The sequence below is a fragment of the Podarcis filfolensis genome (assembly GCF_964270895.1).
Source record: "Podarcis filfolensis genome assembly, chromosome: 7".
Lineage (NCBI taxonomy): Eukaryota > Metazoa > Chordata > Lepidosauria > Squamata > Lacertidae > Podarcis > Podarcis filfolensis.
In genome coordinates this window covers 44,634,378-44,653,565 of record NC_139603.1, presented here as the reverse complement: position 1 = coordinate 44,653,565, position 19,188 = coordinate 44,634,378, and the positions used below count along the sequence as shown (strand labels likewise).

Sequence of the window (19,188 nt, the reverse complement as noted above, 5' to 3'; positions counted from 1 at the left end):
GATAAACATTAACATCTGGCAGCAACCAGTGAATGTTTTCAAACATGTATGATAATGAGAATATTCATGAAGAAGGTGGGATTGGATATGAACCGCACCCCTTCCAGATGAACACAGCATAGTATTTTCAATGAGACATTTACACATGCAAATGCAAACTAAGGGATTCTAAGCTGCAGATCTCACCGACCTTTGCAATGTATTCATTTAATCTTGCATTCTGCTTGAAAATTTTACCTGCTACTGACTTTTTAAAATAGAAAATTGCTTAGAAAAAGGAGTATGATGTGTTTATCAAGCCAGTGCCACAAAATGTGGCCTGTTTGAATCATAAGAAAGTGTGCTGCTTTTTACCTGAGAATCAAGGTATGCAGTGCTTTCCTTCTGCAAAAATATACGCTTTTCAGATTTCTCTCTCTCTTCTTTGGTCTAATGAATAAGAGGGAATGGACGCATAAATCTATCAGCTTTAATAAACACGCCTTATCTTTTCACTTGCTAAGGCACAAGTATCATCATCATCATCATCATCATTCCCTGCCCATCTCGCTGTGTTTCCCCAGTCACTGAGCTATCTTGCTTAACAAGCAAAGGAGAAAACTGATTTTTGAGCAATGTGGGGAGAGAAGCAAGTCCATCAAAGCTAGCATTTCAGATGCTGGCTTTAACAGCTCATCTTAGGTAGAATTAGCCATTCTTAAGTGCATTGATTTCAGAGGTCTAAGGGATGCCTAATTCTGCACAGGATCATTATATGGGACTTTGCACAGTGCCTGCAGACGTTCCTAAAATTATGAATGAAAACAGGATGCAAACTAATTCCCTGTCAGCAGTCTGCAACTAATCTTCATCTGCTACCAGTTACCTTATGGGGGTGTTTCTTCTACAGGGCCATAGGTCTCCCTACAGTGGAGGTGGGGAGGCATGTAGGAGACTGGTCCCCTGAGGATTTGCAACAAATAATGATCTTGACTGGGTTATGTTTTGTATATGTTATGAATTCAGGAACAGGAATCCTCTATGCTTGGCTGATCTGTGACCAATTTACCTCCTAGTTTTGCTTGGTAGAATAATAAAATTCTACCATCTTTCTTTTCATTCAGTTACCAAAAACATAAAAATATTTTTGTTTCAGATCTTTAGCATATCTTGCCAATTTTGTACCCTAACTGGTATTTATGGCAACCTAATTTAACATATGCATTTTTTTAATTGAAATTGGTTGGCCTATTAAGCACCCATGAAAGTTTTACTGGACAGTTAAAGGTTGAAGGACAGAAAGATCACCTCTTCAGGCACAAGTGGTTCAATCATAGGAGCTTCTTCATGTCTTGCAGCAAGCCGGACTGGTGATGTAGAAAGCCTCTTCTCCCATTCATTGGCCCCTGAGGTATCTGCGGAAGTTTCCAAGAATGTCCGTTTCAGCTCACTTATATTGGTCTGGTGTTTCATCAGGTCTTCCTGGTTTTTATCTAGTTCCTGAAAAGAAAAAAGAAAAACAGCATTTTAAAAAATACCTACTTTATCTAAATTGACAAGATATGAAAAAAAAACAAGTCATGTGCGTTAGTCAGCAAAAGAAGCCTTGACAAGATTATGTCTCACAACACTTACACAACACTCTCCGGAAACTGGTGTTTCAAAGGATAGTTACATATAAACTCTTAGGACACTTTGCACATAGCATGGTGGCAAACTCGCCCTTGCCGCTCAGGGTACACTTGTGAGGGATCTCTGCAGCCAGTCCCAGCTCCCTGGCAAGTTTACCTCTATTAACAGGCATTTCTACTTTGTGTTTTTACACATATGTGGAAAAGATTTTATAGGCTTACTTCAAAATGCAATGTGTAAAGTGGTCCTATCAAATATTCTTAGGATGGTCAGATTTTATACACATTCTACCTGTTAAGAGGTACATCTACATACCCCTGATCTACATATATACAAACACAGTCCTAAACAACAGTGTAACAGAAGGTCATAATCTTAGGAGAGAGAGGCATTTGATTTATTAGCAAGTGAAAATACACATCTCATGCATCAGAGTGCAGATCCACAGCTTAACCACTATATTCAAACCACAAGGAGAGTACATGCACTGGTATATACCAATACCAACCTCTAACATAAGATTACTATGTTTGACATACACATTTTCACCCTTTATGCGCTTAATCAGACTATTCTGAAAAAATTGAAAGAGAAAGGGAGAAGTAAGGGCCATAGTACTGAAAGGATACAAAATGCTGTTCTAGGTAAATTGGTAGAGGAAGAGTACCAACAATTAAGCATAAGACAAGCCATTCTTCCACCTACCTGTGCCTTGAGATCACCATCTTCTTCTTGATCAGACTGTTAATATAGGAAAGATTGGGGAAAAAAACTTTATGTCTACAATAATTATAATAGCTTTTTAAAGTGATTCATATACATTATCTCAATAATCTGGTCTTATAGAACATGGATGTGCACACTGCAGTGTACCTCAGACACTCAAATAAGGAAGTTATGGTTTAAATAACTTGGATAAGTGAATTCCAAAAGTGTACAGTGAATTTTATGGTGCTGATTGGCTTATTTTGTTTTACATTTGTATTGTTAATTGCAATTTTCATATTGTTTGTACAATGGGATTCTTGAGTGAAGGGTGGACTAGATTGCACTGAAGCAGGTTTTGAATAAACACCAACTATTCAGTGAAATGCAAATAAGCTCCTCTCTACCTTCATAGTTTTGGACAGTAAAATAGTATTCATATTTTTATTTAGTATGGGGTTTTTTAAATCTTAAGATAATACTGAGGCAGATGGTTCTTTCTGTCTGAACATTCAGAAGAAGGATCGAACAGGCTTCCTAAATTAGGAAGGTATTTAGAAGCTGGAGACTATGGGCTGAATTCAGACTTCCTGTGAGTGGACTTCCCAGGGGCTGAGGAGGAGTTTCATGTGCCAGAAATAGAAATCAAATGTGAGAGCATTCAGCACAGTAGCCCCTGTATTATGGAACACGGTCACAGTGGAGTTGAGGCAGGTGTCAACATTGTATGGATTTGGGTGTGCTATGAAAATTCAGCAAAAAAAATTTAAAGAATGCTAATTTTATGTGGTTGCTTTTAATCAGTGCTTTTTGTTGAGATAGTGCTCACTTATGGATTACCATCACTTCTTTTTTTGCTACAGATGGCACTTTTATCAATATTCAGGTACTGGCACCTCATTCCCCCTCACCCCAAAAGCACTGGTTTTATTTATTATGTATGCTGTTCTGTTTTTTATTTTGCGGTAAATCATTTAGGAGAACTCTGATTATAGGCAATTCACTGTCTGTATTTGTGTGCAAGCTATATTTCAGAAGCCAAGTAATGCTACTATATGAATTAGTTACTTTGCATCAGGTTGCTTTGCTATTGTTTTATTTCTATGTACTATGTTTCTTTTATTCTAAAATACACAACAAAGCATATCTGAAACATTGAGTTTTTAAAAACACGCCACAGAAACAAAATGGCCTAGGATGATAGGAGTAGGCTTCACTCTCAGAAGCTGAAGAATAAAGGGCAGAGAAATGCAATCCTTCCCATGCGAACCCTTTAAGTTTCATATAAGTGAATGTCATTCGCTAAGGGAAAAAGCTGCCCTCCATGCATGAGACTGACAGGAATCCCATTGTGAAGTTACTGTGTTTCTTGGTGCACAGCATACAGAGATGCACTGTATCTTACAGGAGCCATTCAGTATACAAACTCTGACTCCACCCCCTCACCTTAGCTCATCATGATCATAGGCATTTTGCTAGTGTTTTATGTATTTGGGCTCCAATATCTGGATACTACATACATGAATAGCACCCAACTGCAGCTTTTCTAATTAGTACTTGTACTTTTGAGATGAAAAGCTGCAAATCTTTCACGTATGCAAAATGTGTGTGGGTATGTATTGTGTATTCATGTATCAGATCCTGAGCCCATATTGTGTTGAAAAGGGTGTTTTATTCCATGAATAATAGGCAAAACAGTGCTAATGTGCAAGATCTGATGGGAGAAGGTACATGATACACTCTTTGGCAACTATGTGATATCAACTGTACAAACCTCTGTGGCAGTGGTTTCCCCATCAGCTGCAGTATCTGTCCTTTCACTGTCAGTCTGTTTTGTTATACAAGTAACCAGGTTCCAATGGGTAAGCAGGAATAAAGAATAAACCCAGTTTGTAAGTAAACACAAGTCAGAGGTTGATTTGCCAAGTCTACATCCCTGTGAACTGCACTTGAGTTGCTTTTCAAACTATAGACACTTTAAAAGAAGCAAAATCAGAAAAAAACAGACCAGACTCAGAGGAAGGCTCAAGGCATACTGTACAAAGAATATGGCTTTTGATTTAAGACATTATTAGCCAAACAAAATCGTACCAGAAAAAGTATGTAAGTGTAGCTTTTAATTCTACTGAGGAAAGCCAGGTGGCTTTAACAAGAAGTAAAACTTCCAAAAGCAATTAGTCCAACTACAATGCACAAAAAGTATGTTTTTAATGAAAAATTAGAAAAATGTTGGTAGTTTATTGAGTTCATATTTGAAAAGGGGAAAAAGCAGAAATAAATTTGTTTGTATATATACATATACATAGCTACTTTAACAGTCACCTGACTTTCAGCCCCTCATTTGTACAGATTTTATTTTCCTCACATATAAAAAAGGGTATAAGGCTGTCTGCATTACCAAAGTGTTTCAAGAGATGGGTTAAATGTAACAGAATCTGCTATTCTTTCTTTGAGAGAATTGCAATTCTCAACCAACATATGAGATGCTGATACCAATTCTAACACTGTAAGGACATATTTAAAAATAAAAAAGACAAAAAGACTTTCCATTCCAATTTACAAAACATGACAATTATCTTTTAAAAAATAAAATAATAATGACATTTAGTAGGTACAAATGATCCAAGTGAAACAAAGCACAGCATTATCCATCCTAATCTACTGGTAACTAAGAATGTATCAAGAACATCTTTGTTATTAGTGCCTGAAAATGAATTACTACGTCCAGGTATTATCAACTTTTAAAAAGTTGATGAGGTATTGGGATGGGGTTAGGGAAATATTTCAGATTTTACAAATAGTGAACTTTAAAAAAAAATCCTAGATATTTCACACACTTTAAATTATATTCTTGCTGTGTTAGGATCATCAGATGGGCAACAAAACTGGATTCTGGAAGCCCTTATGGCTGCAAAGAGGCTTATACAGTATTTCAAAGATTGATGGATAGATTCCTGCCACCCACTACTCAGTGGTCTTACTGGCCTTTCTGTGTTCTGAATATATTTCTTATGATCATTGCTCTTGTTTATATATCTATTTGGACAAATGGACTGCCGATATTAATATATTTGTAAGTTCAGCCCAGACACTGAGGTCCAGTTCTGAGGGCCTTCTGGCAGTTCCCTCATTGTGAGAAGTGAAGTTACAGGGAACCAGGCAGAGAGCCTTGGAGCATCCGCCCACTAAAACACTCTCCCATCAGTTGCCAGAGAGATAAACAATTATACATCCTTCCATAGACATCAGAAGGCAGCCCTGTATCAGGAAGTTTTTAATGTTTAATTGTGTGTGTGTGTGTGTGTGTGTGTGTGTGTGTGTGTGTGTGTTCTGTTGGAAGCTGCCCAGAGTGGCTGGTGCAACCCAGTCAGATGGATGGGGTACAAGTAATAATTTAATGGTATTATAAGTTAAGAATGGGAGATTCTTTTTATACTTACTGTGACAATATTTTATACTTTTTGTATTTGCAGAATAAAAAAATATATAAAAGAAAACCAAATTATTTTCATAAAAGGAAAGCTGTATGGTAGCTCAGCACAATATAAAGCTTCCATTCTCATCAGTACCGGTTTTGCCAGACAACACAATGTTGTCAGAATATGTTAGATAGTTTCTGATGGCACCATGCCAGTTGTGTCCAACACTGAGTACAATAAATATTTCAAGGGCTTGAATAATCTGTAAAAAGACCATGTGTGAGCAATGTCAGGCTCCAAGAAGATATTCTGAAAAAGTAGAGATTCTCACAGCCACTCAACTTGCTACAGTAAACTGGTAGGCTGTTTGGTTTGATCAGCATGAAGGGTACATGTACATATATATTCCCTATCTTGTACTGGGCTTGACCTAGACTGGGACCCCATCCCCGTGTATTTGAAAGGGAAATGCATGCAACAAACAAACAAAAAGTCACCAACTCAGCACACACATACCCTTAATACTTGAAAAATATTTTTCACCCAGGAAACCATACCGCAAAACAAAAGCATGATTTCCTTTCCTTTCTGAAGTTAAGCTGGTCCAGGTCTGATCAGTGCCTGAGGCAGTCCACATGGAGGCCACATTTACATCTTATGTCCCACGATATAAGAGTGGTGAAATATAAATAGAAGTTAGATACAAGTCCAGGAGTCAGCAGCAGGCCTGGATCTATACCAAGGGAAAATTTTCACTCAAGCAATATCCCTTACATGCTAATGCCTGTTCTGCCTGGGGCTCAAAGGATGTAGACCAAAACATTTGGTGGACGCCATGTTGTGGGAGCCTGTTGTTCAGATCACTTAGCAAGGCAAAGTTCAGTAGTGAGTTTGTGAATGGCAGAACTAATAGATTTGTGTTACATATTTAGTATGACACTATTCTATAACACTAATTAAAATGATTCGCATATATTAATTGTCACTGGGGTTCACATGAAACCATCTACTCTATTGACAACTTTTTTTAAAAAAATCGACTAACCCATTTTATTAAGCAAAATAAAATTGAAAGTAACAGGCTGCAGTTCTATACACACTTACCTGGAAGTATGTCCCATTGAACTCAGTGGGGCTTACTTCTGAGTAGACATGTACAGGGTTGCACTGATAGCGAGTTTTACATGTGTGGGTTAATTTTAAACTATGAATAATTTAAGTATTTCCTCTGGTGTAAAATACTGTAACTCTATAAAGACTGATTTTGGCTTACTTCTATCAGGATATGAGTAACCATATGCCAAGTATGCTGGTGGGCAGGGTCTTAGGAATACTGGTAATTAACCCTGCAGTATAAAGTGCTATTTTCTGCACAGGAAAGCAGAAGCAGTATCTCTAGAAATGCCTTTCAACTAATTTTAGAGGCAATGTTCAAAATGGAGATTCTATCCCCTCCAAGTCCTTTACAGCTTTTATCAATTGAAGCAAGAATCTGAATGCTAAATTGTATGTCTGTGGATGAAGCACACTCAAGGTATACAAAGCTAACAAGTTGCTAGCTGAGTGAAGAAAGAAAACCAATGCAAAACAGTAAAATGAAATCTCAAGGGGCCTCAAGAAAAGCAGGTTTCCCCAGGAGCAGGAAGTTGTAAAAGGGTAAGCAGATAATCACTGACCAGCATTAATTTTGAATGGTACACTACTGTGCTGGAACTAACAGAATGAAATGGCCTTTTCAAAGAAAATGTAAAATAGCTTCAAAATATAGAAAATTCCAGCCACCTGTTTTCTAACTTGTCATAGTAACTGCTGTGTTTTGTTTTGCTGGTGTAATGCAGACATGCCCAAGTTTGAAATAAAGTAAACTTTCATGCAGTATGTCCAACAAGAGAAGCACCCTGGATTAGGCACAAGTCTGTATAAATCTATTAAAGAAGTCCTGGCCCTGAGATTATTATAGGGCTGGTTCACATACAATGCCAGAATTTGGTATCATACATGTGAGCTTAATCCTTGTGAACCCTGACCCCCATCCCACTCTTTTCCTCCCACTGTGCACTTCATGTCAATTATTTACTTTAACTTTGGTGTAAATCTTTGTTATAGTATCTGAACTGGCAAAATATAGTTTGCCATGTCTTCCAAATGAAGATTGATCCTGGTTTGTTGGAGAAACACAACCATAGTCTTCCAATTCAGATATCCTAGGAAACAATTATTTGGACTAAAGCAAAAGTAGGAAATTGAAGTGGTGGACAAAAGAAGGGGGAGGAAGTGTGCAAACAGAAGACTAATTAACATAACACCTAACCATGCTTTGACTCTACATCTGAACCAAGCCAGTTTCAAAAACCTTTCATATCCAACCCAATCCTATACATTTTTACTTAGAAGTAAGTAATGTTGACTTCATTGGAAATTAACTGACAGGTTAGGTTTGGAATGAACTCTAAAAAACATTATCCTGATGTCACAAAAAGGGGTGTGTTCTGGATTGCAGCCTGATTAACCTAAATATTGTTATATTTTTACTTGGAGAATACAACATATTAACATGATTGTTACTATTGTTATTCGCAAGGTAATATAAATGGCAAATTCTGTTTAAGATTTTATGCCAGTACAAAAAATGACCAGATCTATGGGCAGAAGATTGTCATCCCTTTTAACTGTAATGTCCTTGAAAACAACAATTTATGGATAATTTATTGCCAGTCTAGACTATTTCCTTGCTAACCATACTGGAAAGTGCTCTTCACTGTGATTATAGAAAGCATTAATTTTGGCAGTAAGTGAAGCATAGCACATGTACCACAAGATAACTGATAGTTATATTTTCTGTGGGGACTATTTTATTCATTCAGTGGGTCTATTTAATGAAACACCAGCTGGATTTACAGGAAAGAAGTTCTAATACCCACAATGAAATAACAAACACCTCAAAGATTCAATGTATTTTATTGATGCTGAGAGACTGGCTTGGTGTCTTACAAAAATAAAAGGCTACTCAAACAATTCAGACCTAATTTTAATTTTTACCTACTACAAATGTATAGTTGGAATATATAGTGTTCCTAATTACTTACTCTTGGGTGGCACTGAAACCTGTAAAATAGATTTTGGATGTACAAGTACAAGAGACAGCTAGTTAAAAGTTCTTGAGTCTTAGAATAAGGTTTTTTTATATATATATATAAAGTTGATACCACTACTTCATAAATATAGCATTGTGCCTAACCCTGAGGCTCAAACTACACTCAACACAACAAAAATTAAAAAATTCTGAACATATCAGCACAGACAGAAATGAGGCTCTGAAAGTAGGACCACTATTGCAGCATTCTAACACTCTTTAGGACTGAAGCAATGAACACCAAAAAGTGTGTTCTGTGCCGAGGTACACACCTCTTCCTCTGAACTGTCACTCAGGTCATTGTCAAGTGAAGCACTCAAGGAGGCCGCCTTGGGCTCCAGGTAGCAGAGGCACATAGCCAGAGGAAAGGAGAGAGTGAGAGCATATGGCACTGAGAAAGAGGCAGAAAGCAGAAAGAAAAAGATGAAGAGGAAACAAGGCACAAGGGATGGTGAGCGAATGGGAAGGAAGTGCTGCACACTTTCTGGCAGAAAGTTGGTTTCAGAGAGATTAGGAAAGGATAAGTAGCCATCATCATCCAGGAGTGTGGGGAATGATTCTGGAAGTTGCAAGGAGAAGGAAAACAATGTCCCGCCTTTACCAGCCTTTTGTTTATAGCTCAAGGCCATATCTTGTTCAACTGAGCAAACTCTTCCTTTTCTTTCAGAGTCCAACTCAGACTTGTCAGGCTTTTGAACAGTGTTTTTAGATGACTTGCAATCTAATGGTTTTCGACCACTCTCCTTACATCTCCTACGGGGCTTTGTTGAAGATGCAAAGGGACCAGATTGTGAGGATGGTGAGGTATGTAATGGATCTGTACCAAGCAAAGGTGGCTGATGAAAAAGAAGAAAGAGCAGCAAACAAAGTGCAAGAGCAAAAGGACAAAAGAAAATTGTAATTAGTTAATTTCCTCTGTATATAAAAAGTTAATTACATAAGTTTTAAAAAACCAAATTTATTCACTGGATTAAATTCCCTTGCCACATGCCATAGCTATTCAAATGAAGGAGAGCAGTCCAATAACACAAATTCGAAGGTCAATGTGTCTGTTAACAGTATTAGACATCTTATATTTTAAAATATTCCAATGTACGTATTCGGTAGAAACCCAGCTACTACATTTGGTTAATAAACTAGATATTCTTAAACATGAAAGCTCAATTGAGATAGTCACCCAAACCATGATTTGAAAAAATGGAATTGTGTTATAGACCAGATGTGAGGAACCTTTGGCCCTCCAGATTTTCTTAACTGCAACACTCATCAACCCCAGCAAGCATGGGCAATACCCAGGGTTGATAGGAGCTGTAGTAGCAGAACATCTGGAGGGCCAAAAGTTTTCCATATCTGCTACAAACCTTCATAGTCCTTCATCACCTTGGTACATGCACCAATTCCCTCTTCCATTTCCAGTCTGCTCTAATCCTGTTTTACTATAACATACCTATTTGCACAAGGGACGCGGGTGGCGCTGTGGGTAAAACCTCAGCGCCTAGGACTTGCCGATTGCATGGTCGGCGGTTCGAGTCCCCGCGACGGGGTGAGCTCCCGCCGTTCGGTCCCAGCTACTGCCCACCTAGCAGTTCGAAAGCACCCTTAAGTGCAAATAGATAAATAGGTACCGCTTTATAGCGGGAAGGTAAACGGCGTTTCCGTGTGCTGCTCTGGTGCCAGTTCGCCAGAGCAGTTTCGTCACGCTGGCTATGTGACCTGGAAGTGTCTGCGGACAGCGCTGGCTCCCGGCCTCTAGAGTGAGATGAGCGCACAACCCTAGAGTCTGTCAAGACTGGCCCGCACGGGCAGGGGTACCTTTACCTTTACCTATTTGCACATCAAAGCAAGTGCCAATTTCCAGGCCATGGTTTACAAACCCACTTCAATCCCATGGTTTGGAGGGTTACCACTACCATATTTTGCCCAACTTAGTCATTACTTTAAGCTACAGTTAGAAGGAATTGGAAACTAGAACAAGACATTGGCATGAGAGAGAAGCTGGTCCTCCCAAACATTCTTTCCAAGGAATGCTTGGAATTGTTTGGAGGCAGTAAGGATTTGTTAAAGAAAATTTTCCATCACCTGGGAGTCTTTTGAGAAGCTGTTAAAAGTGGGATAAAATTTATGTATGTTTCTATAACTGTAGCCAAACTGAGAAAAAGAGGGTGGTATCAGCCTTCTTGGGAGAACTACAAAGGTCTGTAGAAGTCCAAAACATCTTGAGGGGTGGGGATTTTAAGGGGTGAAATCCCACATACCCAAACATGCTCAGTGGCTATAGAACACTGAGTGTGTGTTGGGGAAATGAATGAAGGCATGGCTGGCTGGCACCCTAAGCAGAAGCACACCACACTGTGATGTTTTGTTGCCCATCCCACTCGCTATAAAGAATTTCCATATAAGAAGTACAAAATGTCACCGTATATTACGAAGAAGGAACTACAATGGAAATCAGGTGACATGTAGCTTGTGTATAGATAGTAAGTGTTCTTGGGAAAATACAATGTGTCCCAAACTACCTATTCCCTGATAATATACAGGTAATGTGCTGTACATGGAACTGCCTTTCTAGACTATTGGGAAATTTCAATTACTTGAGACAAAAGTGGAGAAATCTTTATCTGGACCATCTAGAAATGAGTATGGTCCATTTTAAAGATTTCTTTACATATCTTTGCTGCCTACCAGACTTTCCAACCAAAATCAAAATGCTAGTTTTAGGTCTAGGAATACGGAGCCTGAAAGACTTCTCCCCTATGAACTTGCCCAGCCACTGATACTACTGGAGACATGACTGTGAAAGCTCTCACATTCTGAGATGGGTGACTATCAGAGATTATGGTAGTAACATCTCAACTATGTAATCTTATCAAAGGATTATGTTCTTGTGAGTTTTTAATGCTTTCTAACAGTTTAGTGACTTTAAGTCCAGAGGCTTTGGCTTACACAGATTATCTGTCTACAGGTAGAAGTACCCCAACGGTGATGTCTTATTTATCTGGACACTTTCCATTTGTAGTTACAACTATACCAGCTGACAAAATTTTCAAATCTATTCTTACACAGCAAGCTTTAGATGAACTGTGTTGATTCCAGGGAATCAAAGATACAAACTGGATAGGTTCAGCCTGTTAGTGGATGAACTACTGCTGGTAAAACAATGTGAATGCACAGTGCTTTGCTGGATCCAGTCAAACTCCATGTACTTCACTGATCTGAGGTTTTTTACACTCACACTGTGTATAAAATTTATGAAAAAAATAAATAACATTGTATTTTCAAATGTGGCCTTCTAGATGGCTTCGAGATGTTCTAAAACATAGTATGATAGCTATTCCTAAGTCAATCTGAGTTATCCTTTTACAAAGTGTCCTGCAGCTTTCATAATTTTACCTGCCTTTGCTTTGGTTTAATAATGGAGCTTGTGTAGAAACCCCCCACCTTTTCCCGTTAAGTTGTGCCCTATGGTAATTTACTACACTGACATCAAGTTTTTAAGTATTAAACAAAAATGGTAATCAAATAAAGGATGATGAAGAATCTGAGTTAGCATGAGTAAATGTATAACATTAGCAGATTTGGAAGTTAATACATTAGTGAGATATTAAATGGAGAGGGAGACATATGGTGATATCCAATTAAGTGATGCCTAGAAGAGTGATTGTTGGCATCCATCTGTCTTGAGAGACAATGGAAGAGTGCGTCTTCAGGGGTAAAGTGAAACTATTGGAGAGTTACAGCACCTGCTGTGGCTGTTGAGACCAAAATGGGAGAGACACGTTTTGTTGCAGCTGGGCGGATCTTCAGTCGAGCACCAGGGAGAAGTATATGCCAAAGAGAGTTGGGGCAAGAACACAGGCCTGTTTTACACTGCTCTTTATAGGAAAGGCGTTTGAGGATGAACCATCATACTGGACAGTGGCATGCATGTTCTTGTGGAAGGCCACAATCATCTTGTGGAGCCTAGGTGGGCATCCTATTTTGTTGAGCAATGTGAAGAGTCCTTTTTAACTGACCAAGGTCAAAGGCTTTTGTCAGGTCTATGAAGGAGATGTACAAGGAGGATTTCTGCTCTTGGCATTTCTCCTGCAGCTGGTGCAATGAGAAAAAACATGTCGACTGTTGACCTCTGAGCTCTAAAGCAACATTGTGACTCTGGATAGACTCTGTTGGTGAGAGACTGTAATCTGTTGAGAACTACAGGGGCAAAGACGGTTTCTACAGTATTCAGCAGGGAGATTCCACGATAGTTCTTACAATCATGGCAGTCACCTTTGTTCTTATAGAGGATCACAATCCTGGTGCATTATGTTGGAGGAATTGAGGCTAGCTTTCAGCACTTCTGTTGAGATTCTGTCCTGTCCTGGGGCTTAACCTTATGCCTGAGAGTTGATGGCATTCTTAAGCTCATCAAGGAAGGGGGGAGCATCCAACTCTCCATGTGTCAGAGACCATGTTTTCCTGCGAGAACAGTTCTTGATAGTGCTCTGGCCATCACTTCATCTGTTTGCTGCAGTCTGTGATGATCTCTCTAGACAAGGTTTTTAGCAGTGCAGTTTTCCTGACAGTCTAAAGGTTGTCTGCATACCTCAAGTAGACTCACTGAAATCAGTGGTCTTAATTTAGCTATGAGTAACTTAACTCCATTTATTTCAAGGGGGCTGCTCTAAGTACAACTTAATTGGATGCCACGTATACTGTACATATTTAAGTTATTTAGAGCACAAGAGCAAATTCTATGACAATCAATTTGATACTGCATTTTCATATATTTATAGTGCAGGCCTATACATGTCTTATCACAAGTACATCCTTCTAAATGAGGAACCCCATGGAAGCTTTCAATAAATCTCCCATACTACTCTGATATGGTAAATGGAGGTAAAATAATTAAAAAGAGAAATAACTAATTTTAAAAGGATTTTTTTAAAGAAAAGAAAACCCAACAGATGCAACTATGCAGAGTGTGTGTGTGTGTGTGTGTGTGTGTGTGTGAGAGAGAGAGAGAGAGAGAGAGAGAGAGAGAGAGAAATGGATGGATCAAGTTGTACTTTAAAATAAAAAAATAAACAGAGCTGCTATTGATTTCAGTGATCATAGCAACCACACACAGGGTGAGTTTTTGGTGAATCAGGTCCATGTACCTGGTGGCTGCATTGTTACCTGGTGGCAGAATTCTGACCACCTGTTTGAGAGGCATAATCTAGTTTATTTTTCTTCTGCTCTTAACAGGTAATTGGCACTGTCAGAGCTGACAGTTACTAACAGTTTGGTAGGTTCATATGTAAAGTTATTTGCACCCAGTCCACTATTGCACAGAAAGATCTGTGCACTGGAACCCAAGACATAAAATCTTGAATTTATAAGAAGACAACTTTTTCTTATTTTCCTATCTTACTGTATTTATCTCTGTTCATCTAATTTGCTTGTATGATTTAATTCTCTTAATCTAAATACATGGTCCTCTTAATAAGCTGTAATACTTTCTTATTAGTAAGAGTAAAAGCCATTTTAGAATTCATTAAGCATCACCATTTAGATTTCCGGAAATTCGTTCAACTTCCAAAAACGTTCAAAAACCAAGGCGCGGCTTCCAATTGGCTGCAGGAGCTTCCACTCAATCAGAAGCCATGGAAGCCCCACCAGACATTTGGGTTCCAAAGAACGTTCACAAACCGGAACACTCACTTCCAGGTTTGCGGCGTTCAGGAGCCAAAACGTTCGAGTCGCAAGGCAGTCGACAGCCAAGGTACGACTGTATAATAAACACACTGCTTTCAGTGTTGTTTGCAACAACAAATTTTGTTCTTTTTAGCCCTACAATTGAATTAAAAGTGCAGAGTGAATGCTGTCGCTTCAGTTTATTCTTACAAACTTATTTCAGTTGCCTGGAGCTGCAAAATCAAAAATTTTAACCAACCAAGCAGCTATAAAGACAGAATAAAGAATTTGTACATTTATGTAAAAGCTTTACAGCCATAGCCTGTGAGCTTCCCAGTCAGCAAAGTAATTAGAAAAGGTGCCAGCAACATCACAATTTGGGGTGACACTGCACTGGTGTCAGCAGCCAACCTCAGGCTGTCATACAGGAGTGGCTGTGTGGACCAGCAGTGCAGTGCAAAGCTGCTAAAGCAGAGTGGTTGTGAAAGAAATGAACAGCGGGCATGCAAAACTAGGGATAATAAACCTACATTGTATTATAAAAGCATGCTATTATGGAACACACTGGCAAAGACCTAGATGCCTCAAATTTGAAAAACAGGACTGAAACTAAAGAAGCAGCTCAAATGGAATAGAATGCTGTTTAGAGTATATGTGGCTACAACATTAGGCTGAAGCTCCTCATTTACATTGTTGATTGAACCTACTAGTTGTGTGCGACAGACACTGAAGGAGACCTACTGGCTCAGAAAATTGATTGCTTTGCTATGGATCCAGAATTAGTTAAAACCTATTTCCCCAAGTACTGTGGCTGGCTGATGGAATGAAATGCCAAAACCTACACTTAAAAGTGTGCCAGCAACACTGATTCCAACAACATGAAAAGGCAGTTAGTGATATTTTAGATCGGAAAACTAAGAATTCACACAAGAGCCATTTGGATAAACTTCTCAGGAGTAATTAAAAAAACATGGTAAAAGTGAGATCTTTTTAAAAAATTACAAACATAAAAGTGCTGGTCTTCTAAAAATAAGAAAAATGTGAAAGCCATCTCAGTCCATAATAGCAAAGCTATTTACATTTTTGCAGAGTTCATCATATTGCTTAGAAATAAACCATTTCTCTATAAAATAAGATGTGTTGCAAGTCATCGTATTCAAATTGCAGAAAAAGACTCCACAGGATCATAAATATATTTCCTGTTGAATATGAATATATATCATGACAAATGTTTCTTTCTACCACTTCTAATTTTGCTTAGCTAGTGGAGCTAAATATAAACCAGAAAACTATACCTTTGTATCATGCCGTATTGTTGAGACTGGAGTGACTTCTTCTGATTTCTTCTTTTTATTCTGGTCCTCATCCTTCTCCTCTTCCGCCTTTTTCTCTGGAGTCACAGTGGTTATCAAGTTCGTTTGAGAGATGCCCTTTGTCGTGGCATACTGGCCAGTACCAACCTCTGCAGCAGACATAGAATCCTTCATGTACATTTCATGGTTTTCATTGACTGATGCTAAAAGCAAATATAATTTGAAGAGGTAAAGTCTAACATAAATTGCGCTGCAAAGCCAAATAAAAATAAATGTGGATTAAAGCAATTTGCCAAGGAGCTAAAAATGTCATGTTTCAGAAACATGCAGAAACATGTATAATTACTAAGTAAATTTGCAAAGGGATTAAATATACAAATGTGCATATGCATACACACATATTAAGGCTTTATATGTATTCATACACATGCAGATGCTCCATAACACATATTCAGAATACATTTATAATATTAGTTGCTAGAATGCTCAACATCAAAAAACTAACATGATTTGAGCATGTTGCAGCATTTCTCGCTTAAGGGAACAGTGTAACTAATAATATGCAATGCGCATCGCAGGAAAGGGTTCTGTTTACTATTTCCATTATAATGTAACCAGATGCAATGCAACCAAAATGGAGCCAAAAAGGAGGACAGTATAAACCTAAAAAAATAAAACTGTACATCCAAAGAAGATTCCATAATTTTTGGAAACGAAAAAGATTTTTTTAGAAAGCTGAGTATGTAAAAAACAATTTATAGGACTGGTATCATTGCACTGAAACATTATGATAAAAAAACCCTCTAATGGTCCAAAATTTGTATGTTATGTTATTATGAATCAAAATTATACTTCTGTGTATATTACAGACCTTTTCCTCTATACATATCAAATGTCACCACTCTATGGCAAATCGATCTATCTAGCTGTTTCAGAATTGCACTGTAAATCATAACTGTAGAAACCTTTTCCTAGAGTAAAATTCTGGCGGTGAGAAGCTATAATAATTTCCACTCCATTTTTGTAGACTTAAATGATACCATGGTACTCTGCAAGACTGCCAATGGGGGGGGGGGACACAAACTAGATGTGTGACGTTACTCAAGTTGTTAGCCCTTGCTTGGTTGTTGTTTTGAAAACCAATAAACAGCTTTATAGGAGGCAAGTAAGTCAGATCAGAGTCATGACATGAGGCTTTATCACATTCCCTCTGTTACAGTCCTGATCAGAACTGGGCGCCAGTGGCAGTTTTCACTCCACCGCAAGTAGCAGGCATAGTTCCACTGACACCAATCAGAGAAACATCTGTCCAAGCATTAACTCACTTCCTCCTTCCCATTCTAAGGCCCAAAACTGGTTTGACCTCCCCATTCACATAACCTGCTACTTATTAAAGAAAAAACTAACTGCAAGCACTAACAATATTACAGTCTCATTTGGCCCTCCATGGTAAGTCCTGGGGAAACAGACTTACAATAACTAATTCTGTAAGCTTTCCCCCCATTTCCCCCCTTATATATTGAACTTTCAAAATCTCTAATTTTTCTTTCCAATAAATCAGTGAGCCTCCTTTGGATCTGTACCAGAAGCAATGCTTTATGTTTATTTTATTGTGATTTTATTTTGGTGTTTTTCAGTTGTTAGATTCCTTACACAGTGCCCTGATGGGTGGCCTAAAAATCTTTTAAATTAATAAAATTATTATTATTATTATTATTTTAAATAAAATTATTGTCTATGGCTATACAGTGCTAAAGGCTTCCATTTAATTTCAGTGATGCGCATGGATGCCAACTGAAAGCTGAGCAGCAACTTTGAAAGGAATACTAGTAACAATTATATGCATAACTTTTCTAAGATGTATCTGGCCTGAATAGAATATAGAAATTGGAAGACTGGAGGTTACACTAAGTATAGGCTTGAATCCAGAAAACCCAGGATCAAATCTCCTCTGTACTATGTATCTCACTGGGCTTTCTTGAGCTAGTCACTATTTCTCAGCTGAACTACCTTACAAGATTGTTGTATTATAAGCTGAGCTCTTTGGAGGATGAGCAAGATACAAATGAAATAACCAAATAGCCAGGTGTATACTTATGCCATTGAATTCATTGGTAACTTTACACAAGTATTTAGTTCCCCAAATTAGTAACCAGTGCAAGGTAAACCTACTCCATGGTTAATATCTAATTACCAATTTGTAATAATACCATGTTCCACCTTTTTATATGCTTCACTCAGAGTGATTTTTCAAATTAATGTAGTCATAATTCTGTTCTGCCTCAACAAACCCTTTGGAAAAAACCTAATCTGCACTTTCAGAATTTGTGTATATTATCTGTGATTTAGAGATACATGTACATTCAATTTGTATGCACATTAAAAAATTATTGGAGCACCTTTCCCTCTCTTAGTAAACTCAAATCACATTTTACACCCCCTATTTTTAAAAAAGGGGCTCATGTTCTGCCCAGAAAAAAACACTGTCCAATTAACCATGATGTAACCTATGCATGCATACAAGACAATGGTTAGGGTTGCTCTGATCTGATTTTTGCTAGAGGTATTTACTTAATAAAAACTAAGCAAGGAAAAACAACACTGAGAACAATTTGTACTCTGAGATGCATGCATAGCAGCAAGGCCGCGAGTTGCTTGGTAACCAGTAGGAAGCATATTAGTACTCAAAAGGATCAAAATTAATGAGTGATAAGCACTCATGTTATCAGTTTCAGCAGGGAACACCGGGGATTATCACTAATTTATATGGATCACAATTTTTTTCCATTGACCCCGGCAGTTGCTTGGTATCTGCTTTATATTCTTTTTCTTATGTATAGAAATTTGAATAGCAGCTGCCTAAAAGACAGTTACATGCCGATTTTCTATCTGCAAATAAATAGTATTAAACTGAAAATTGGTTAGGTGAGTTCACATTTTGAGCATCATGTTTTGTTAGTTTTAAAGGGTTGCAAATTGTTGATAAGCGTAAGCAACAAAAGTAGCAGTAAAGAGGAAGGAAAGAGCTAGCTCAGGAGCCTTGATTTGTCTTTCACAACATATATTAATTTATTTACACCGTATGCATGCAGGCGAGGCTGGAATCTAGGCAACACCTGAAAATTAGAATGCTGCTTACCTGGGACTCCACGGAGGTGGGATTTGTGGCCTGGCCTGGCAGAAGCCTGGATCCAAGGCCTTCTTAGGCTACAGGGAGCCACTGAGGGATGCCAGCACCTCCCTCTGCAGCCATGTGGCATGCCCAGAGGCCTTGTTCAAGTGAGCCAGTCAGGAACAAGCTGAGGGGTAGGGCTGTGGACCTGACAACCCTAGTTCCCAGTTAAATCCA

General features: G+C 38.3%; 2 protein-coding genes across 51 annotated transcripts in view; one reads left to right on the top strand and one right to left on the bottom strand.

Annotated features, from left to right (window-relative positions):
* EPB41L3 (erythrocyte membrane protein band 4.1 like 3) overlaps positions 1 to 19,188 on the bottom strand; it is a 130,982-nt gene that overhangs the window by 13,278 nt on the left and 98,516 nt on the right. For 9 of the 50 annotated variants that reach the window (XM_083622546.1, XM_083622498.1, XM_083622542.1 and 6 more), the window contains exons 12-18: positions 15,822 to 16,042; positions 9,141 to 9,704; positions 4,091 to 4,144; positions 2,317 to 2,352; positions 2,120 to 2,185; positions 1,288 to 1,479; positions 355 to 429 (exon numbers count right to left, since the gene is read on the bottom strand). In XM_083622546.1, the coding sequence (XP_083478672.1) occupies positions 355 to 429; positions 1,288 to 1,479; positions 2,120 to 2,185; positions 2,317 to 2,352; positions 4,091 to 4,144; positions 9,141 to 9,704; positions 15,822 to 16,042 (1,208 nt within the window). The remainder of the gene's footprint in view (positions 1 to 354; positions 430 to 1,287; positions 1,480 to 2,119; positions 2,186 to 2,316; positions 2,353 to 4,090; positions 4,145 to 9,140; positions 9,705 to 15,821; positions 16,043 to 19,188) is intronic. The other 41 variants (XM_083622518.1, XM_083622537.1, XM_083622541.1 and 38 more) reach the window with 12 other exon arrangements.
* Positions 1 to 19,188, top strand: part of LOC310766424 (uncharacterized protein) — a 189,227-nt gene that overhangs the window by 104,673 nt on the left and 65,366 nt on the right. The gene's annotated exons all lie outside the window — the stretch shown is intronic.